Genomic DNA, 23,697 nt, shown 5'->3' with positions numbered 1-23,697 from the left:
AATACAAACAAGCCAATAATAGCTGCCTATAACCCACAACCAAGTTTGGGGCCTCAGATAATAATTCCAGGTAGAATCATTCTGGAAAATAACTCTTAAACTGCAGTTTTCCTTAAAATCCCTTCTAATTGCTCAACTTGCATAGGATCAAAAATATGGCTCCATTAGTTAATTGTGACGTAGCCAAAGTTTTAGCTGATAGATTCATCCCTTTACTGACTCTGCTTTTAGACATATTTTTTTCTCTTTTAAATTTCATTTATATGGTCATTATCTGAGCATATAATTTCTTCCAAAAATAGGACCAGGACAAATACCAGTTTGGTAAGACAAAGATCTTTTTCCGTGCCGGTCAAGTGGCCTATCTAGAAAAATTAAGAGCAGACAAACTGAGGGCTGCCTGCATCCGGATCCAAAAGACCATCCGAGGGTGGCTGCTGAGGAAGAAGTACCTACGGATGCGGAGGGCGGCCATCACTGTGCAGAGATACGTGCGGGGCTACCAGGCCCGATGGTAGGTCGCTTTAGCTCACAGCCCCTTTACCTATGTAATTCATTTTTCAACCTAGAACAGTTTTGATTGGTCACCCTATCTAATAGGGCAACACTCATTTCTGTTTAGTTCCCAGGGAAAACAAGTTAACTCATAAGATAGCTAAACATAATAAAATTTCACTTACCCTTATCATTCAGACTCATCCTCCAAAATTTATAAATTGCTGCCTACTTATGTCCTCCCAATTCTTTATTTTTTATACTTTTATATGAGGGTTGGAGATATCATATGTAAATTAAAACAGTCACAAATATGAACTAGTTAAGAATGAATCTCTTGAGGAGTTTTGGGAAGCAATTAACTGAGAGGTTCTGGAAGAGAATTATACGTTGGTATGATTATATAACAGAATAATTTTAATTTAGAAGTAGAAGTAAATTAATTATGAAGAACTTTAATATGTTGAGGAAAAATATGGTAGATTTACAGATGGCTAGATCCAAGAAAGCTGGTGATAAGTAAATAATAAGTAACTGGATTACTGTGTACATGGGTCTGCTAGGGGACATAGCCTGGAGTAATGGTCTTGTCTTAGAAAGAATGAGCTTTGATGAACTTCACTTTCTTTCTTATAAAATCCAGCAATATGGGCCATCCCACTTTTCAGGGTTAGGGAAATCTCAAATGAGATTATGTATGCAAAAAGACTTCAGGAAGCTATAAATTGCTATGCAAATGCAAGTAAATATAAATATTGATTTTTACATGCACATTATTAGAATAATGCAATGGAGGACTAATCCTTATGCCTAAGATATTGATACTCTTAAGTTTCTACAACATAAATTTCTGTTTTTCTGATTACTGATAATGCACCACTATTTTCTTTGATCAGCTATGCTAAGTTTCTGCGCAGAACCAGGGCAGCAACCATCATTCAGAAGTACTGGCGCATGTATGTGGTCTGCAGAAGGTACAAGATTAAACGAGCTGCCACTGTTGTTCTTCAGTCTTATTTACGAGGCTATTTAGCCAGAAATAGGTATCGTGAGGTGAGGCATTATTTTCAACTTTGTTTATTCATTCTGTTAACATTAGTTAAATTCCATATGTGTACAGAGTACCACAGGGGGCTACAGTGGATGTAGACTATCTATGGTGACAACCAGCAATTGGAATATATTTTAAAATATTAAATAATTATGTATATATTTATTAACAAGACAATGGAAAAAGAAAATTTAGCATGGCAAAGAGGAAATTAATTATAACAATGTTGTTACTACTGTATTGACTAGGGTATGATGTTCCAGAAATTTTTGTATCTAACAATCATTAACATAACTATGGACAGTGAATGACCAGTTTAGTTGTAATCATTACCTGTGACAGTTGATGGAAGGTTTGTAATCTCTTTCATTTGGGCAAGATTACCTTCCCTTTTTCCTTGGTACTCTCTTTAGGAACAGATGTACTGGGCTTTGAGGCCGCTGGTCTAGCAGTAGCAGTCTCTGGCCAGTTTGGGCTCCCACTGTGAATGGATGCAGTGGGGGTGGCAGGTTAGGCAGTTGCTCACATGTAGACTAGTAGCCACTCCATTAGTGCTCCTTCTAGCTTTATTTCAGGTCCAAGGTCCCCATTCATGAGATTGGGGGGTGGCTCTTTTTTTTTTTTGAGACAGAGCCTCAAGCTATCGCTCTGGGTAGATTGCTATGGTATCACAGCTCACAGCAACCTCCAACTCTTGGGCTTAAGCAATTCTCTTGCCTCAGCCTCCCAAGTAGCTGGGACTACAGGCGACTGCCACAATGCCTGGCTATTTTTTGGTTGTAGTTGTCATTGTTGTTTGGCAGGCCTGGGCTGGATTCAAACCTGCTAGCTCTGGTGTATGTGGGACGCCTTAGCCACTTGAGCTATAGGCGCAGAGCCTGGGGGTGGCTCTTAAAGAGTGTTCTTTAATTTCTCTGACTTACTGATAGAAAAGAGATTGAAAATGGAAGCTCTGATTATATGCTGTTTCCATTTGATTAAAATTACAAAATGGAACACTGTCTAAAGTAACATGGGGGGAAGCAAATGGAATAGAAAAATTGATGTTAACAGCTTTGCAACTGTGTGCTGCTTGAGAATTAAAGTCTGAAAGCACTGTGTCTCATCCAGTGGCTTTTAGTCATCTGGATAAGACAGAGGCCTCCCTTGGGATAGTGATGTTCAGTGAGAGTTCAGAACTCCCAACCTCAGAGCAGTGATGCAGTGGCTGCTCTTAATGAGAGCTGAAGGCTGCCTTCCCATTAGAAAAATAGCCCCAAAAGGCATGCTTGAGTTGGCTGAAGATACTGTTCAGATCTCCTGAACACCTTTGTTTATATGGTATTTGATGGTCTAACCACTTCTTATATATACCTTCTAAGTTTTTTTGTTTTGTTTTATTTTTAGGTATATAACCTAAAAATAGGAACTATTCTTTTAATGATCTTACTAAACTGCTATCTATTTAAACTGCTATCTGCTAGTTGCAGAGATTTTTACATTTTAGAAGTTTGATAAGAGATACATTGTGTCCTGCCCTGGCCCGCGGGGAATTCAACGGGGACCTGGGAAACAAAGGGGTCAGTCGAATGAGGGGACAAGAGACACGAAAGAATGAGAGCAAGTCAAGAGTCTGATCAAGCTCTGAAGAGTTTATTGTTTCAGCTGGACTTATAAGCACACAAACGAGGAAGTAACTAAGGGCTATTCCTAACAGGGCGGGGAGGGGGCTAGATTCTGGAAAATTACTAGGAGAAGGACCCTAAGGTGGGGGGTGCATTTTTGAGGAGATATGCAAGGGGAAAGTACCGTTGCTGTTTACGGTTGAATTCCTGAGAACAGTTTGCTCGTAAAATCAAGATAGCAAGGGGCATTTTTGTGATATGTTTTGGCTCCCGGCAGTGTCCATGTGTGATAGATAATCACAATAAGTACCGAAATGCGTAACACTAAAACATATGTTATACAAAAGTTATTTCATAAAATCATAGACTTAGAGAAATCTCAAGATTTTTCTAGTTCCACCTTTCTTCAAATTCAAAAATTTCTTAATAGTCTTTATTAATAAAAGGAATGTTTTTGATATAAATGGTTTATAAATTTAGGGGAATATCAGGATTTTTTTAAAGAAAATATAACATAAGATTAGTTTACTTCCCATATTCTTACTTTAGCTTTCCTTTGAAATTCCTATCCCTCCCACCTTTAAATCCCCCCAGTGGATTCCTGCTACATTTGAAACAAAGGAAAATCTTCGCTAAGATGGTATTTCTTAAATATAGCAAATGAGAGTATCGTCTTTTTGTTTCTGAGAAGTAAATCAATAATCAGCACAAACTTTACCGTACCCCAAGGGTTAGTCTCCGTGGTCAGTTTGCTGCCCACACCCACATCCTCTTGCTCTGTGAGGTGGTTTCAGCAGCAAGGGTAGTAGGGAAGTCTTTTATTCACGGCATACCTGGTTTTGTTAACCAGGATCATATACCGATAAGAAACCTGACGTATTGGTTCTTTTGTTTAGAATTGTTTTTCTTTTGGTAATTTGGTGCTTTTATTGAGATACCTTCTAAGTATATACTTTGATTAGAATCATACATATGTACATGTAATATGTGAAAAATAACACTTTTTTATGTTTCTCATCACCTACTGTAGTCTGCTTATTAAAAAATCTTAAAAAAAATTATTTTGTACCTTTATATATCTGTGATATGTATAATCCACATAATACACTGTAGATTCAACTTTTGTATCTTTTCCTTGCAGTCATGTATGAATTCTCAGCCTGACATAGGTTGGTAAAGTTGAACCTTAAGTCTAGTCCAGTGCCTGACATTATTTCTTCTTACCCTTTTCTGCAGATGCTCCGCCAGCACAAAGCAGTCATCATTCAGAAGTGGGTCCGGGGCTGGCTGGCTCGCACACACTACAAGAGGAGCATGCACGCCATCATCTACCTGCAGTGTTGCTTCCGGCGGATGATGGCCAAGCGTGAGCTAAAGAAGCTCAAAATTGAGGCTCGCTCTGTGGAACGCTATAAGAAGCTCCACATCGGCATGGAGAACAAGATCATGCAGCTGCAGCGCAAAGTTGACGAGCAGGTGTGTTTCAGAAAAGAGCCCTGAAAGTAGCCCACACCTGAAGAAATCTGTGGAGATTGTTTTCAATGCGGTTTCCCATTGATTTTCTCAGTCTGAGCCAAATGTAAAATAATGATGACCTCATAAGATTACCATTTTAGGGACTAACGCAGGAAATTATTTTTGAGAACAAAGTTCACATAATAAGCAAATAATGCTCCAAACCTTTGTGATCAAGTCATATTATACTTTACTTTACAGAGCTCTGTCACCATTATTATTTATTTGCATGTGGTATCATGTTCAATTTACACATGAGCTGTTTAGCATTGAAATGGCAAAAGAAGCATGAAGATATTTGTTGCTTCGAAGGAGCTTGCAGTCTATTTGCAGAGATATAAGTTTGATTGCTTAGAGATAGTTACTAGGTAATATTTTAGTACATGCAAATGACATAAAAGGCAATTAAAAATATAAAAGTAGGCTGAGCTAGAATCACTCCTGTCATCCTAGCACTGTGGTAGGTTGAGGCAGGAGGATCACTTGAGCTCATGAGATCAAGACCAGCCTGAGCAAGAGTAAGATCATCTTTACTAAAAATAGAAACATTAGCCAGGCACAGTGGCACTTGCCTGTGTTCCCAGCTACTAGGGAGGCTGAGGCAGGAGGATTACTTAAATCCAGGAGTTTAAGGTTACCATGAGCTAGGTTGACACCATGGCACTCTAGCCTGGGCAATAAAGCAAACCTCTGTCTCCAAAAAAAAAAAAAAGAAAGGAACATATAAAACTCAGGAGGGCAAAGAAAAACAGGGGTCATAATGAAATAGTATTCATCAGAAAGACTTTCTGAGTAGGAGGAGAAAATTTTGAGGTATTAAACAAAAATTTATAAGAAATTTGTAGTTTTGAGGTCATTTTGCAATTTTTATGCAAATACTTACTATTACTAGCATTGTTTTTAGCAGCATTTGGCTGTATTTTCAAAAGCAAGTATAGATTCTCCTACTTATGGATTAAGAATCAGGAAATTAAGAATTTACTATGTACTCACCTTGTGACTATGAAAAAGTTCTGTGTTCCTTATCATGTAGAGCAAAATAATTGTGCCTATTTTCTTCTCTCTTTATGTCTCCAAGAGGGTATTTGTTGTATTATTAAAAATGTCGTGGTTAACATTTTGGTTAGGTACATATCAATGCTGTGATGATAAGCATGAATATGATAAATGAGCACTGTTTTCTCACTAATACACTTCATGATGTGTATATTTACTCATTACTACTTAATTTGTGTATTTAAAGAACAAAGACTATAAATGCCTCCTGGAGAAACTGACCAATCTAGAAGGAGTATATAATTCTGAGACTGAGAAACTGCGAAGTGACTTAGAACGTCTTCAACTAAGTGAAGAGGAAGCTAAGATCGCCACTGGGCGCATCCTTAGTCTGCAGGAAGAAATCGCCAAGCTCCGGAAAGACTTGGAACAAACTCAGTCAGAGAAAAAATGCATTGAGGAACGTGCAGATAGGTATAAACAAGAAACAGAGCAGGTAGGAGCTAATGTCCTTATCTCCATCCCTACACAACGTAGGAAATATACTATCATTTAGACTGGTCCATGTTCCTCAATATTGGTTTACAAGTCTGATGCTCTATTGACTCAGTCAGCTGTTGGTTTTAATCAGAGATGTAATACAAATTTCTTTTGGTTTACTCTTCATTATTACTATTTTCTAAGCATTTCTCCCACATGATCAATGAATAGGTCATAGATCTTTTGGCAGAACTTTTGACTAATAGAGGCAAAGCAACATTTTAAGAGGAGAATTAGTGGCCAAGTACCTACCAACATGTTTTCTTACAATGTTTTCTTAGACTACTCCACCCACTACAGGGTTAATATGATTAAGAATCAAATCAAACAATGAACTGTAAATATCTGGTTGTAGGGATCCTTGTGGAAACCTGCATTAAGTTTGTATTATGAAGTTCAAGCAAGAGAAATCCAAATGTCTGCACAATAACCATAGCTAAGAGGTCCTATCCATTAGAACCCACCCTAAGGTTAAAAAAAAAATGCTTACAAATCGATCAGTACTTCACTGCTACAATTTATATTAACTTATGTCAAAACTTTATTAAGTACTGGAAACATTAAAGTTCTCAAGTAGTAATGAGAGATACTGCTGAAACATTTATGAAAGTACCTCAATCTTAGGTTTACTAGGAAAAAGTAACTTATTCTCAGAAATCCCACCAATATTACCATTGTTAAATGAAAACAGTTGATTGTGTCAGTGATTACTGGTGGTGGGCTTTTTCTGTACTAATTTCTGAATGTTAACAGCAGCATGTGCAGTGAGAACCTTACCGACAGCTTAGATGCAGTTCAGTTAGGATAGAGTAGCTAGTAAAATTGCAATTCCTCCATGGTGTTCAGAGACCCAATAAAATAATTCCTTCTATATCTGGACTCTGTGTCTAGTAGAGACAGCCATGCCACTGTGTAACTTTTTTTTTAATGTGATGTTGTTTTGACATGGCAAACTTGCTTTCTCTGTATTTTAGTGTGCATTCAAAGGGATACTCTTGAATGTTTAAGATCTCTTTTCTTCCTTTAAGTTTCCTGAGTCCACAGAAGCTTTCTAGATTCCTCTGAATCTGTAGAGTATTTAAGCTTGATGGAAAGAGCATCCTTTCCTCTTCAAAGCCAAATTCTTGCTTTTCTATGCTGATAGAGTGGGGCATAGCATATTCAGAGTTCTCCTTTCATTTTTTTCATTATCTTCTACTTTTCCAGGAAAAGCTATAGGCACTACCATTAATCCTTTTCATGGAGTGTAGTGATAGAAGGCAAAAGAAATGATTTTTCTGTGATAGCTAGCTTCATGGTCAGGAAAATGAGATTCTCAGCCCAGAAGTTACTAGAGCTATGGTTCTTAATCAGAAGAATTATCAGAATCTGCTGAAGAGTTTTTAAAAGGGACTTACCCAAACTCTTGAAACGTGGGCCTAAGCACATGGTTTTTGAAGAAGCACCATAGGTGACTGGTCGGAGAGCCCTGCTAAGAGAAGCTTCTCTTGAGAGCCTACAGAGAGCTTGGGCCCTTTTCCTGAGAGTAAATGTTAAGGCCGTGTCGTCAGAAGGCATACCTTCTGGACTGACTTCTGCTACGGAGCAGTGTTGTGATCCAACTTTCTTGGGCCTCCAGGGATTCTTCGTTACAACGTTCTCTTTCCTTGTCTCTGAACCCCTGACATGATGAGAAATTTGCCTGCCACCTTTCTATTGTTAAAGCTGTCACTCTGAGAGTTCCTTGAACTTATGCTTAGAGAAAGGAATTCAGATTTCCCTCATTGAAAACACATTTTATTCCAAAGAAGAACGGAGTAAAGTATGTACTTTACAGAGTTACCTTTGGTTTGATTTTTGCTTCCTGAGAATCCTTATCCAGTCAGAAACTAGAAAGTTAAGGGTCAATCCTTTTTTTTAACTTATGGTAAAATATACATAACATAAAATTTACTATTTTTACCATTTTTAAGTGTATCGTTCTGTGGCAGTAAGTACACTGGCGTTGTAAAGTCAAAACTCTTAAAAGGAGATGAAAGAGAGGAGTGAGGGACTTGGGGGGTCACGGTGTATAGCGCACATTTAGGCGCGGGACACAATTATAAGAGGGACTTTATCTAACAAATGCAATGAGTATAACCTAGTTCTTTTTACCCTCAATCCCAAACAATAAAAAAGAAAATAAAAGAATAAGAAAGAGAAACTCTTTTTTCAAGACAAATAGCCAAGGATGTCAGAAGGTCTAAAGTGAATTTCTCAAACTAAAACACCCTCATATTCTTAATCTCCTTAATCTCTCCTCTTGAATCATGGGTACATACAAGCTTTGTGTTAAGTGCTCATTGCTTTGAGAGTAAATGTTGACTAGATGCCAGGAGATTGCTAAATGTTTAAAGTATCAAGTAAAACACATCAACACCATTCTTGTCTTCTAGGAATTTATAATCTATTCTGGAAGACAGAAAAGTAAAGGGCTACAAAGAAGCATAGATAGGGTCAGGTAGCAGCCCAGAGGGAAAAAACAGCTAATTGGAGAGAGTTTCCAGGAAGGCTCTCCGGAGGGGGTAACACCTGAGCCAACTTTGAAGGGTGATAGAACTGGGCAAAGACATGAGTCAAGAGATGGTGGAAACAAGAAGGAACTTCTGTGTGATCTTTAGACTTCATAATCAGGCTCCCTCTGCCCTTTAGAGACATCTCAGTTATTGTGTCATTTTATAGCTGGTATCAAATCTGAAGGAAGAAAACACTTCGCTGAAGCAGGAAAAAGAAGCCCTCAATCACCGCATCGTGGAGCAGGCTAAGGAGATGACAGGTACCGCTCACGTGAGCCCCAACCACTGCTGCCATCCAACTTCTTAGCACAGTTTTATAAGTTACAATGTTATTTTATGAATTATAGCATTGCTTAGAGCTTAATATTTTTAAAAGTTGGGGCTGTCATCAGTAAATTTACAAAGTTTCAAGAGGCAAGAGTTCCAAATATTTTGGTTGAATTAGTTGGTGAAGTTATAAATCTCATCTGTGTGTAACTATGAATTCATATTCACTGAATGTCATATGTACTTTTTTAAGAAATTAATTTGTTCTTCATGTATGATTTATCAATTATGGCTTGTAGGATTCCTATTGATTTAATAAGAATTCTTGAGCTAATATGTGTTTGTGTATATCGTTTTAACTTTTTGTTTTTCCTAAACCCAGCAGATGCTACTTTTTTAAGATTAACCATTCTTTGCCACCAAAACTTTAAAAAAACACTCTAATTTTTTGAATAGAGAACTAATGAGAAATGAATAATTATTCTGTTTGCTGTTTGTGGGGTAGATTAGAATGGTGATAAATTTACAAAGAATCCGTATGTGTAGAAGTATACATATATACTTTAGGTATATAACTTTAGTATACAACTTTATGTATAAGTATACATATATAGAAAATATTTCTATATATAGAAATGGGATAGGAAGATACAGACCTAAGCTACAGTGATTAGTGGTAGAAATGGAAGAGATGGGCTGCAACGAGCATATGCACATATTACATGACAATAATCAACAAACGTTATCTTTTTTATATGACATTCTGAAAAGACAAAAATATTCTAAAGTTTTAGGATAAAGTATCAAAACAGTGATGATGTGTTGTTAGTAATGAGGAAATTGAGAAAAGAAGTACCTGTTTGTGAGACAAATTAGTGAGATCAGTAGTTAGAAAGTTAAGTTTTGGACATCAGGTAGGGCCTCACCATGGAAGGGTTCCAGAAGCAAATCCAAATTAAAGATTGGAGAGAAAATAATAAGTGAGCCTGCAGGAAAACTGTGGTGGTAAGAGAGCCCTCCGTGCTTTCCCCCATACTTCCCCTTCCCTCCCAGTTGAAGGAGATAATGTAACAAAGAAAACAAAACTAGAAGTAATGTCCATGCTAAGGAATCAGGTGAAGAAAAGGAAACCTGAAAAGAAAATTAACAGAGGAAATAGAATCACTGAAGGCCTGGAAAGAAGGCTTCTAGGATACAGAATGTGATGAAAGGATCCAGAATGCCAAGAATCTTGTAGGAAAAATAGAAAAGAGAAAAATGTAATTTGAAATTGAACTATAAGAACAAGTAATGAGTTTGCCTAGGGGAAATACGTTGGTAGTCTTAGAGAAGCTTTTGCAAACTGGTGAGAATAGAAGGCAATTTGTAGGACGTTTTAGAGAGAAGAAATACTTCCATTCATTCATTGGCAAATCATGAAAGCTCTACTCTAGGGAACCAGGGAAGCAGTGCTCACGAGATGTTAGCAGACCTTGCCTCACGGCTCTGACAGAGGAAGGAATGGTGCAGTGATAGAGCAGGGTGATTAAGTGATAGGCAGGTAATAGTGACAGGCGGGGTGATTAGATTTAGCCACAATGCAGCATACCCCGTGGGTGAAGGGATCAACTACAACTTGAACTTTACCTTAGAAATGAAAACAGTGCAACCTCATATCAATCTGAAATTTTAAAAAATTAGCCATAAAATAGAAGGATATAATGGAGTGCAGTGGTAGGAAGCTTAATGTTATAAATGGGACAGGATGGCCCATGGAGTTAAAACACGTAGCTGATATTTGAGACTTTGTTACTTTGTTTTATCTGCAATCAGGGACTAATCTCTGATCTCTAGACAGTATCCTAGCCAAACGTAAGCCATTGCAACCAAGAGGGCAAGGTGGGTTGGGTGAGTGGAAAAGCCAGGGTTTCCTCAGCAGCACACACGGAATGACTAAGCAGTACACGACTCAGCTGACCAGGCTTGAGCATTATATTTGGTTAGCCATGAGGGAGTCATAGGACAGCAGCTAAGTTGAAAGTACTAGAAAATTATAAGATAGAACTATGGGACTGAAATGAACTAAGAAAGGCTCTCTAGAGTAAGATAGCCAGGTCCACTGAAAACTTGCCATTCCCTTGAAAAATATCTCTGGCTTTTTGAGAGAGTACACTAATTTACTTTTTTTGTTTGTTTGTTTGTTTGCTTGCTTTGAGACAGTCTCACTTTGTAGCCCTCAGTAGAATGCAGTGGCATCACAGCTCACAGTAACCTCAGACTCTGATCCTCTGGCCTCAGCCTCCCGAGTAGCTGGGACTACAGCCTCCCCACCCACCCCAGCCCCCGCTGACACCCAGCTATTTTTAGAGATGGGGTCTTGCTCTTGCTCAGGCTGGTCTTGAACTTCTGAGCTCAGGCAATCCAGCCGGCTCGGGCTCCCAGAGTGCTAGGATTACAGGTGTGAGCCACTATACCTGGCTCACACTAATTTGGACAAAAGAATTTTATTAATACCAGTGGAATAAAAAATATATATACTTTAGTTATTAAACAAGTGCCTAGTGGAAGATTTTCAAGGATGTAATCAGTATATGAACTAGTGGGGCTAATGTTGTAGTGTAAGTATATAACTTTATTTCATTTTTGGCCATATTTTTCCTTTAGTGAAGAACACTAAGGTATTCTTCATAGATCATAGTGGTGCTAAAAGTAAATAACTAGAAGTCAGTGTACATGTTTATTTTCTTGCATTCTATGGAGCCATCTTTCATATGCATATCCCTCGTCTTCCTTTCAGAAACTATGGAGAAGAAATTGGTAGAAGAAACAAAACAACTAGAACTTGATCTTAATGATGAAAGGCTGAGATATCAGAACCTTCTGAATGAATTCAGTCGCTTAGAAGAGCGATATGATGATCTCAAGGAAGAGATGACCTTGATGGTGGTGAGTCAGATACTTTTTTTCCTGAGATGGTGTCTCACTATGTTACCTAGGCTGACCTTGAATGCCTGGGCTGAATTGATCATCCAATCTGAGCTTCTGAGTAGCTGGAGCTACAGGTGCACAACACCACACCCAGCTACTTTTTGTCTTTTTTGAAATGAAAAACTTTAAAGATATATAAAAGTAAATAGAATGTTTATTTCCATATCCTCCATGTACCCATCACCCAATTCTAAAATGGTCAACACTCCTCTGCCTCCCCTCATCCCACCCAATGGGCCGGATTATTTTAAAGCAAATCCCAGAAATTATGTAATTTTGTCCACAAGTACTCCAGTAAAGTCAAACACTGGACTATAAGATAGTAAAATGTCAATATAGCTGGGACTCTGTTTTACATATTAAAAGGCTTAAAGTAAAAGTTGCATATAAATCAAATACTTACATAATATAGTATTTCCTCCACTGGTTCTTATTATTACATTTCAAAGACATATTCCTATAAAAGGAAAATTCAGACTCTTTATAATAAATTATCTTATCTACTCCAAGGACTCATTTACATTTGCCAGTGTAACTTTTGTACTAGTAGTTCTACACACCCTCCCTATCTTGCTTATCCTGCCCCCAGCAAACAAAGAGTTTCCCTAGCTGCCCTCTACAAATATCAGTCTGAAAGGTAACCTAGTGGTGCAGAGGCCAGAACTGCCTGAAATATCTCTTATAAAAAGCAAGATAATTCGATTTCTGTGGGGTAGAATATTTGCTTCAATCTGAATCTGCTGACAAAGTTCTTTAAAATGTGACACATAAAATGTCAAAATAAAAAGATTATGTAACACAAAAAAAATTTTCCCATCTTTCAGATGAGACTATCTTATCTAAAAGAGGTTAAAAAACTAACATAAATCCATGTTGGAGTGTTACTGCATACCTCACTATTCTACCCTGGTTTATATGTGATGACAAAGATAAATTAGAAGCAGGAGCAGGTCCCTTACCCATATACTGACAAATCTAAGAATCCTTGTCAAGCCTTGTCTTCCTTAACTGCTGTACTATACTCAGCCCCATTGAGCTTTTTCTCCTTCACATTTGTAGTTCTTAACTTCCTCTGGAGTCCTTGTCTTCTCCTTCAACACTCATGTTCCTCAGTGTTCTATTCTTTTTTTTTTTTTTAAGAGACAGAGTCTCACTTTGTCGCCCTTAGTTGAGTGCTATGGCATCACAGCTCATAGCAACCTCCAACTCCTGGCTTAGGCAATTCTCTTGCCTCAGCCTCCCGAGTAGCTGGGAACACAGGCGCCCGCACAATGCCCAGCTATTTTTTTGTTGCAGTTTGGCCGGGGCCGGGTTCAAGCCTGCCACCCTCGTTATATGGGGCCGGCACCCTAATCACTTAGCCACAGGCGCTGCCCCAGTGTTCTATTCTTATGTATATTTTTATTCCCTTTATTTACTAACTAACCATGTCAACATTTATGGTTCATCTGTGTTTCAGTTATGATTAGAGCTAAACCTTGTATTCCACTGGATGTTTCTGAGGCCTCCGGTTACTTAGGCTGTTAGTAAGTGGCATTGGACAAGAAATGATTCTGAGGTCAAGTAAATGTGGTGCTTAATCAGGTTAAACAGAGATAAACATTTTTTTCTACAGAATTTCTTGGATTCTATAGTAGTATATGCCTATGAATCTCAGAAAATAAAATGAGAGAAGCATGTGCCATATATAGATCCCTCTATGGATGTATTCCAGAGACATCTGTGAGGTTATGTGTCTCTTTAGTCAGCAAGGTAGCCTCTGTAGAAAAGGCCCTCTAGGATGACTGTCCTCCAGCAGCTTAACACGCCACCTCCTTCCTGTTAAGCAAGTCTCTGCTTGCTCTGCATCTGTTCCTAGCAGTGCTCCAGGGGCAGTTTCAACTGCTTGATTTCTTATTTCTCAGTCATTATTCCTCTCCATGGTAATCCTGTGACTCACTGTCATTCCTCTTGAGTGACAAATGATTAGTGGAAGGGAAAAGGAGAAAGCAGAGCAAGGGAGATCAGAGCTTACTTGCTTCCTGCTCAGCTCTGCTCTAGGTCTCATTTCCTAGCTCCATATACCATCAAGGTCATAGTCTTTGCACAGAACATTTGCCAAGAAATTTGATTTTTTTAATTTAAGACAATTAAAGTATTAACAACCATATCTTATTTCAACGTTTAGCTAGAACTTCACAATTAACAGATGGGTACCTGGCTAATGTTTCACTGACGTTTTTTCTGCAGATGGAGCTCTCACTACCATAATCCAGAGCTAATGAAACATTTTGTTATAAATAGCCTCCTTAGATGAAGGGAGGAAACTTTAGGAAGGGGAATGATAGACTTCTTCCAGGGCTTCCCATAATCTATGTGATATATGGGTCTAAGAAGACTAGTACACTTATAGTGTCACTGATTACCAGGCCCTAGAATGTTAGTTCTAGTATAAGAAGTGTTAACAGAATTTTTCTCCAAAAACATTGAATCGTCCAGGGAATTTAGGGACAGAGGCAATAAGAAAAAGACTGATTCAGGGCTACAGACTTTCAGGTCAACAATGAAAAGATAATAAGGCAAGGGAATGGAGGCTTGTGAAGTATTTAAAGATAAATTATTTCCAGAGTAAGGAGGAAATCCAGGATGTCAATAACATTTTCTTAATTCAATTCCTAACTTACAATAAACAATTGAAAATAGGTTTTAAGCTTATTAAATCATTATTTCTAGCAATGCAAGCACATCAAAATATGACTCTTCCCCTAAGTACCCACATGTCTATCTGCACTTGGCAAAAAAAAAAAAAAATAAAGTAGGTTCTGGAAAAGAAGAAATTATGAAGAAATGACAGATAAGGAGCAGAAGAGGCAGGACATGCAGCTCTCAAAGAATGGGATGGTCAAGTCATGTATATATTCTTGCAATTGATTAACATATGAAGTGTGAAACAGAATCCTAAAAACGGAACTGAAAGATCACCAAAGAGGAGGTTGTGAGTTACTGCAGAGTCCTAACATTCATAGCAGCAGCAGTTAACATAGTCAAATGTTTGTTATATGCTAAGCTAAACACTTCATTGCATACTCTTATTTAATCCTCTCATATAAACTCTATGAGATAGAAATTATAGTCCCAGGTGGCGCCTGTGGCTCAAAGGGGTAGGGTGCCAGTCCCATATGCCCGAGGTGGCAGGTTCAAGCCCAGCCCTGGCCAAAAACCACACACACACACACACACACAAAAAGAAATTATAGTCCCTTTCTTCCTGGTAATGAAACTGAGCTCTGGAAGAGTTGAGTAAGGAACAAGTAAGTGGCAGAGCTGGGATTCCTACCTAGTTCTTTCTTGTTTCAGACTCAGAGCATTTAAAAATTACCCTGTATCAGGGCGGCGCCTGTGGCTCAGTGAGTAGGGCGCCGGCCCCATATACCGAAGGTGGTGGGCTCAAACCCGGCCCCGGCCAAACTGCAACCAAAAAAAAATAGCCAGGTGTTGTGGCGGGCGCCTGTAGTCCCAGCTACTCAGGAGGCTGAGGCAAGAGAATCGCTTAAGCCCAGGAGTTGGAGGTTGCTGTGAGCTGTGTGAGGCCACGGCACTCTACCAAGGGCCATAAAGTGAAACTCTGTCTCTACAAAAAAAATAAAATAAAATAAAATAGAAATTACCCTGTATCCAAAAGTTACATTAAATAGCAGATAGCAGCACTGCTTCTACATTAAGGTGTTCATTGTTCATAGTAGATATATGGGGGGAAATAGAGATCTCTTTCATTTTTAACATGCTCAGTGAAAGTCTTCATCCTGGTAATTATCTGGACAATACCTGTTTTTCTTAATGGCATAATGGCATAGCCAACTAATAAGTGCCATCTCATACAACTGTAGGCTTGGCTAAGAACTTTAAGTGCCTTTGTATATAAATAGACAGTAGATGTGAGTGCCTTTGACTTCATGTGTGGTGATTCTTCCTCTAATAATCACCCCAGCTTCCATAGGTGATTTTCATTTGAGTATTTGGTTTTGCAACTATTCTTGTTTTGCTGTGCTGGTGCACCTCTTTCTTTTTGAGGAGGTGACCCTTTTGTAATGATTTTGTCAAATAACATGGAGCACATCATTTGGGCATCAGTACAAGAAAGTCAGTGAGTGGGGATTAGAACCAAGTCAAGGCAGATGCTGTTTTAACTATGCCTATTTTATTATGTTGTGTTAATTATATCCTGGTTATTTTCCTTGCAGAATGTGCCTAAGCCTGGACACAAGAGAACTGATTCCACTCACAGCAGCAATGAGTCAGAATATACCTTCAGCTCTGAAATTGCAGAAACAGAAGACATTCTCTCGAGGACAGAGGTACATTTTAGACATTAAAAGTAGGATGTGACCATGCTATTGTTAGCAGGGAGCATTCCCACTGTAGAGCAGACTCAGTTGCCCATAAATACAGCATTTGTTTGAATCATTTAGTCTTCATAACGGACCTGTGGATACATCTCTTAGGTATGTGTACATGTGCATGTAAGTACTATGGATATACATAACTTATTACATATAGTTTTGTCAATATGCATTTTAATTTAACTTTGAGAGTGAGATTTTTCTTTTGTAATTCCCTCTTTGACACCTTACCATACCCTGTGTATGGTAAATACAGCCTATTGGGAATTTCAGACTAAGGTAAATTATTTAAAATGTAAACTCTTTGTCCTTGAATATTATAAATCCCAGTGCCCAAGAGTTTAGCAAAACTCCTGCCTCTGTTTGATGCTAGTTTTTACCGATATAATTTGCTTTTACAAAAATGCATGAAAAATAGTTCAGAAATCTTTAATGTTTTGTGTTATGAAACCAAAATGACATATTACCATAACTCCAAAAGTACAGTGACTTTGAGTTAGATTATTCCCAACGAATTCTTAGATCTTCCTCCTCAAATATTTTAATAGTTTCAATAATGGTAATTCAGGCACAACTGTTCTATTTTTGTGTCATATTCTTTGAAAATGGCCAAGTCAGAAATAGCCTGCTTCTGGCAGAATAGCTGAAGATTCTTCAGCTTAACGATACTTTCCTTTCTTATCTTAGTTCTACTTAAGAATGAAGAGTTTCTGCCGTGAAGGCTATGGTAACCAGTTTGATGAAAATATTTCAAATTGTATATAAAATCAGCACCTTGTACCCCATGATTGGATTAATGTACACAGTTATGATTTAATAAAAAAAAAGCAACATGAAAGAAAAAAAAAGAATGAAGAGTTTCTGCCATCTCATTCTGTTAATTTTAAAGAAAAATGTTATATAGTTGGAATATGTATCATATAGTTAAAATCACATTCACACACACATACACACACGTACGTAGTTGGAATTATGTATATATACAAGAAGGCTAATGAATATTTGTTAAAAGTTCACAGCTGGGTCAGAGCCACTATTGTAACTGAGACTTGTCTCTTTGGAGTTCATGTCCTTAGCTACCTTATTCTACTGACTTCTGTCCAGGAATTCTACCCTGCAGTTCTCCAATCCCTTTTCTCTCTATAGCACACATTAGGCTGAGGCCCATGGATATGCTGGTATGGCCAATATGTAGCAGGATAGAGGTTTTTCCAATTATCTATTTTTATGCAATCAACTACCCCAAATTTTAGTGATTTTTAAACAATACCAGTTTATTATTACTTGTAAATCTGTGGAGTTTGACCGAGTGTTCTTCTATCCCACATGGTGGTGGTCATGTCTTCCTGTAGCTGCATTTAGCTAGATTACTTGGATCTCTTCCTTGGGCTTCTCCACGTAGCTTCTCTCTTCAGCAACAGGTGGTGGATTCTAAGAGAATGAGAGTAAAAAATGCCACATCTCTTAGAACTAGGCCCCGTACTGGCCTGGTGTCAGTTCTGCCATGGTATGGTCAATGCAAATCACAAGGTCAGCCCAGACTCAAGAGGAGGGGAATAGACTCTGTCTCTTGATAGGAGGAAAGACAGGTGTATTGAGAGGAATTGTTGGTGGCCATCTTTAAGAATACTACAAAATTAAGCTTTGAAGATTTCAAAATTAGGACTTCAAAATTATATCCTTTGATGGATATAAAGGTTTTAAGATTACAACCTGTTGATCACTGTGGAAGAACCCACTCCTGTGTTTACAAGGTGTCCACTTCAATGTAGTATCACTTGAGCAGCTCCTCCATGTTGGGGGAAGCCATGACAAATACAGTCTATTTGCTGGAGATTATTCAGGGCTCTTGTTGATAGTTTTGATTGAGGACTTCACATTTTTAACTCAAAAACTCTTACATACAATACTTCACCTAATTTTCACGAGTAATGGTGTTTGTCAGGACCTCTACTCTTTTCACTCTACTCTTTTAAAGTTTTCTCCAGATTCTTAAAAATCTGGGGAGAGACACTTTTTGTTTCTAATTCTCACCTGTTTTCTGCTGTAATTTCCTCACATAAAGAGAGAGACTAGTTTGGGGGTTAGTATAATTTTTACTTCTTTTGAATAATGAAGTATGAACTGTGCTCTATAAATCACAGAAGGATCTCGGAGTACTGTGCACTGTCCTTCACGTGCACTGATTTCTCAGCAGTGGCACATGCCGAGAAGTTTTCTCTCATTAAAGGGGAAGGCATTTCACTGAGAAGTCAGGCTTGAGAGCAGCCCCTTGGGAGTAAGGGCCTGCATCTGAAATGTGGCCGGCTTTGGTTAGGAGTGTTACTTTTACAATAGGACAGATTGCAGTAACTCTCCTCCTTGGGACTGAAGCCATAACCTTAGCCTCACTCTCTTTGCCTCTCTTTCCTCACTTGTGAAGTAGGGATGCTATTACTATCTTACCTTTAGTGATATTTTGAGTATTAAATGAGTTCATTCTTATTAAACACTTGGAGCAGTCTCTGGTACACAATAAATAATAAATAAATGTTTTTGCTCTAATAAAACAGTACCCCACATGCACCTTTAGTGACTGCCCTACAATTCTGACTAAATGTGACCAGGATCAGAAAGGTAGATGTGGAATGGTAATAGAAAAAGATTTATTATTGGAAGCTGGGCAGGAAAGAGATAGCAGCCGAAGTCTGTGACTGGCTATGAATTTCTACTTCTAATTACTTATGACAGGTGTGGCTATCTCTGTAATGGCCTGCTTTACAAATGGCCTCCTTAAGGACATTATTCAGCCCTTATGTATAGTATTCTCAAGTAACTCTTTCAGAATCTGGTACCAGGAAATAATGGGCCCACTCTTGTTTAAAAAAAATTTTTTTTAATTAAAATAGGGAGATGTCTTTCAGAATTCTTTGAACAGAATTCCAGTGTCATCATCTAATAACATCAGATTTTATGTAACAAAGGAATTAAAATCCATGATTTGTTGTTCGCTAGTCATGACGGCTATTGCTATTTCTCTCCATTGCAGTTTCTTTCTGGAGAATTCGCCTGCCAGTTCCACTTATTTAGCATCTCTCCCACACTTCCAGATCTTTACAGGCTGGGTTTATATTCTTCTGGAAATACTGCTGCCCCTTACTAGGTCATGCAGCTCTTCCAGTAGCCATTAACTGATGGTCCCCGTTCTGCTTCTGCTGTCAAGCATCCTCATACGTGTCAAACCCAGGGAAAAAGTCATCATAACTTTCTCAGCTATTGTTAGAAATACCAGGCCTATAATGGCAATTTTGTGATTAAATTGTGTTATCTTCTTGATTTTTTTTTTCAGATGACAGAGCAATGTTATTTTTTAGGTCAGTTTTAAAGTTTCACTCTCTTAGAAAAGCCCCCAGTGACAAAATCCTTACTAAGACAAGAAAGCAAAACAAAACCCAGGAACTTCTCTGAGTCAGGTAGCTCAATCTTCCTTATTGCTTATGCGGTATAGCAAGGACAAATGGCATCTCTTTTATTAGGTGTGTCGTTAGAACTAGGAGTGGGCACCATCCAGAGCACTTTTATTTTTTTTTCCTTCATTTTTTTTTTTTTTATTGAATCATAACTGTATACATTGATATGATCATGGGGCATCATACACTCGCTTCATAGACCATTTGACACATTTTTATCACAGTGGTTAACATAGCCTTTCCAGCGTTGTCTCAGTTACTGTACCAAAACATTTACAGTCTACATTTACCAAGTTTCGCAATCTTTATGCCTGAGGTAACTTTACGTTTGTCAGATGTTGCCTTTTTTGTTCTTCCATCTTCTAATTTAATATTCTTATTCATAGAATTTTGCTCTTACCTAGCAGTCAACTAATTCTATCTCATCCCATTTTAATAAAGAGGATTTCGTGGAAACAAAAATGCTCACTCAAGGTTCTAAGGAATCATTTCCAAATGATGACATGTTAGGTACAATGGATGAAGTATTATTTTCATTTGTAGAATAAAATTCTGTTATAGCATAAAGAAAGGTTAAATAATTAAATCTGAGGACATATGCACCATTAATAAATGAACAAACATTAGAAATATACAAGACAAGGCTCGGCGCCTGTAGCTCAAGTAGCTAGGGTGCCAGCCACATACACCAGACCTGGCAGGTTCTAATCCAGCCTGTGCCCACCAAACAACAATAAGTACAACAAAAAAATAGCCAGGTGTTGTGGTGGGCATCTGTAGTCCCAGCTACTTGGGAGGCTGAGGCAAGAGAATCGCTTAAACCCAAGAGTTTGAGGTTGCTGTGAGCTGTGATGCCATGGCACTCTACCCAGGGTGACAATTTGAGACTCTGTTTCAAAAAAAAAAAAAAAAATAGGGCGGCACCTGTGGCTCAAGGAGTAGGGCACCAGTCCCATATGCCATAGGTGGCGGGTTCAAACCCAGCCCCGGCCAAAAACCACAAAAAAAAAAAAAAAAATACAAGATGTAATGTTTAAATTATGCATTAATTTAAAATATAAATATTTAGCTTACACTTAAATACATAGAACATATAGAAATGAAGTTTTATATGAATGAAATTCTATAGTAATGCTGAGGCAAGATCATATATTTAAACTTTGCTTACTGATGTGCATTAAAAAGTAGACAGTATGAAAAAGTCCAGGTATAAATGGCTGTTGGCAGATGATCTTTACTATCCATAAATACCTACTGTTCAGTTTTTTTTCTTTTTGGAGACAGAGTCTCACTATGTAGTCCTGGGTAGAGCGCTGTGGTGTCACAGCTCACAGCAACCTCAAACTTGCAGGTTTAAGCCATTCTCTTGCCTCGGTCTCTCAGATCTCTGGGACTACAGGCACCTGCCACAATGCCCAGCTATTTTTATGTTGTAGTTGCCATTGTTATTTAGCAGGCCTGGGCTGGTTCAGCTGCCAGCCTTAGTGTGTTCGCCCACCAGCCCCAGTGTATGTGGCTGGTGCCCTAAATGCTGACCTGTGGTTGCCAAGCCAGTTGATTCTTCTTAGGCCTTTTTATAAGTGGAATAAGCCTGAACTTAGTACTCTTCAGAACTCATAAAAGGCCAGACATGGTGGCTCACTGTTATCCCAGGACTTTGGGAGGCCAAGATGAGAGATGAATTGAGGCCAGGAGTTCAAGAACAACCTGAGCAACACAGCAAGACCCCTGTCTCTTAAAAAAAAAAAAAGAAAAAACTAGCCAGTTGTTGTGGCATGCACCTGTAGTTCCAGCTACTTGGGAGGCTGAGGTAGGAGATTGCTTAAGCCCAGGAGTTTGAGGTTGCTATGAGGTATAATGCCCTATTAAAAAAAAAAAAAATTTATAAAAGACCGAAGGTAGCTAATGAATATAAAACTCCTGAAAATATAAAAATTATTCAATTTTGGGCCAGGCTCACCTGAAATCCTAGTACTTTGTGAGGCTGAGGCAAGAAGATTGCTTGAGGACAGAAGTTCAACACCAGCTTGAACAAGAGCAAGATCCTTCACTACAAAAAATAAACAAATTAGCTGGGTGTAGTGGTGTTCACTGGTAGGAGGCAGGAGGATGGCTTGAGCTCAGGAGTTTGAGTTTGCGTTGAGCTATGATGATGCCACTGCACTGGTAGAGAGCGAGAGAGGGAAACCCTGTCTCAACCACTAAAAAACAAAACAAACAACCAAAAAAAAAGTTATTCAATCTCATCAAAAGTCAAAGAAATGCAAATTAAAACAACAAAATGACATTTTTTTAGTATATATGCTGCCGAAGCAAGCACTGAAATGACATTTTTTGAAAAAAAAATTTGAGCTAAAATTTTTTTTAAAATTACAATTATTTCTGTTCTAGGCAAGGTTGCTGATAAAAGTGTAAATTAGCACAATTTAGCAGGTTAAAAACAGTAATGTTCCAATAGCAAAAAACTAGAAACAACCTCAGTGCCTATCAGTAAGGTAATAGCTAAACAAGTAATATAACCTATCATACTGTAAATTCGGAAAACATTTGTATACAGTGGTACATTTAAAAGACTATACAGGCTCAGTGCCTGTAGCTCAAGCGGCTAAGGTGCCTGCCACATACACCAGAGCTGGCAGGTTCGAATCCAGCCCGGGCCTGCCAAACAACAATGACAACTACAACCAAAAAATAGCCAGGCGTTGTGGCTGGTGCCTGTAGTGCCAGCTACTTGGGAGGCTGAGGTAAGAGAATCGCTTGAGCCCAGGAGTTGGAGGTTGCTATGAGCTGTGTGATGCCACCACACTCTACCCAGGGCAACAGCTTGAGGCTCTGTCTCAAAAAAAAAAAAAAAATCCCCACTAACAAAAAGAGAGTCTTTATTTTGTACATAAAACCTGATGATCTGATTATTTCTCTTATGTTATTTATAAGGAAACAAGATGAAACATTTTCAGGACTTCCATGATGATGATTAGTTCTTTCTATTTTTAAAGTTTTAGTTAGTATATATTTATCTTAGGATTTCTCACTGTGATTCTGTTCTGGAACCAACTGACACACTTAAAATGCCAGTAAGTTTTCCTTCAGTTTATTAAGGGCTATATAGTGTACCTCAGTATTTCTGAGGGATTGGTTCCAGGACTCCCTCTGATAACATAATTCAAGGATACTCAAGTCCATTTTTGTTTTCTTCAAATATTTGAGTACCTATCAAATCCCTTATATAAAATGGCCTGGTATTTGCATAAAGCCAAGGTACATCTTCCCATATACTTTAAATCATCTCTAGATTGTTTATAATGTAATTTAAATTTACATTTACAATGTAAATGCCATGTAAATAGTTATTATACATTTTTTGTATTATTTTTTATTGTCATACTGTTTTTTTCCCTGGAGTATTTTCTATTTGGTTGTTTGAAAACAAAGATGTGGAATCTGCAGGTACAAAACACACAGGTGCAGAGTACTGATTGTATTTGTTTTGGTTTTCAGTTTTTGGTTTTGAAAGATCAAACCCTGTCTGATCTCAATATATTTATGCTGGTACTTCACCTTTTCAAAAATCATTTTTCCTGATTACAAATAGGCATGCTTATTGTAAAGGATTCAAATATAGAAATATACAAAATTGAAAATGAAACTTTTCCATAATACCTTCTGTCCTCTAAGATTTGGCCTTCTAGATTTTTGTATGCATGGGCTAGGTATACATTTAAAAGTCATGTATATTTATGTTTGTATTAACAAAAATAAGATCATAGTATGTAGTCTGTCCTATAATGTGTGTGTTCACTTCATCCTTTAGGGCATATTCGTCTGCTCACAAAGATCTACCTTTTTCTTTTTAACAGTTAAAAAATGTTTCATAGTTTGGCTATGCAATAATTTATTTAA

The 23,697-nt window shown here is 38.0% G+C and overlaps 1 protein-coding gene across 4 annotated transcripts in view; it reads left to right on the top strand.

The window, feature by feature from the left end:
• Positions 1-23,697, top strand: part of MYO5A (myosin VA) — a 210,103-nt gene that overhangs the window by 136,585 nt on the left and 49,821 nt on the right. For all 4 annotated transcript variants that reach the window (XM_053595125.1, XM_053595127.1, XM_053595126.1 and 1 more), the window contains exons 19-25: positions 303-514; positions 1,392-1,548; positions 4,387-4,626; positions 5,909-6,157; positions 8,902-8,995; positions 11,779-11,927; positions 16,190-16,303. In XM_053595125.1, coding sequence (XP_053451100.1) covers positions 303-514; positions 1,392-1,548; positions 4,387-4,626; positions 5,909-6,157; positions 8,902-8,995; positions 11,779-11,927; positions 16,190-16,303 — 1,215 coding nt within the window. The remainder of the gene's footprint in view (positions 1-302; positions 515-1,391; positions 1,549-4,386; positions 4,627-5,908; positions 6,158-8,901; positions 8,996-11,778; positions 11,928-16,189; positions 16,304-23,697) is intronic.

The sequence above is a fragment of the Nycticebus coucang genome, chromosome 6 (genome assembly GCF_027406575.1).
Source record: "Nycticebus coucang isolate mNycCou1 chromosome 6, mNycCou1.pri, whole genome shotgun sequence".
NCBI classification, from domain to species: Eukaryota; Metazoa; Chordata; class Mammalia; order Primates; family Lorisidae; genus Nycticebus; species Nycticebus coucang.
Note: the sequence above shows the minus strand (reverse complement) of the source record. Positions and strands in the feature narration are given on the sequence as shown.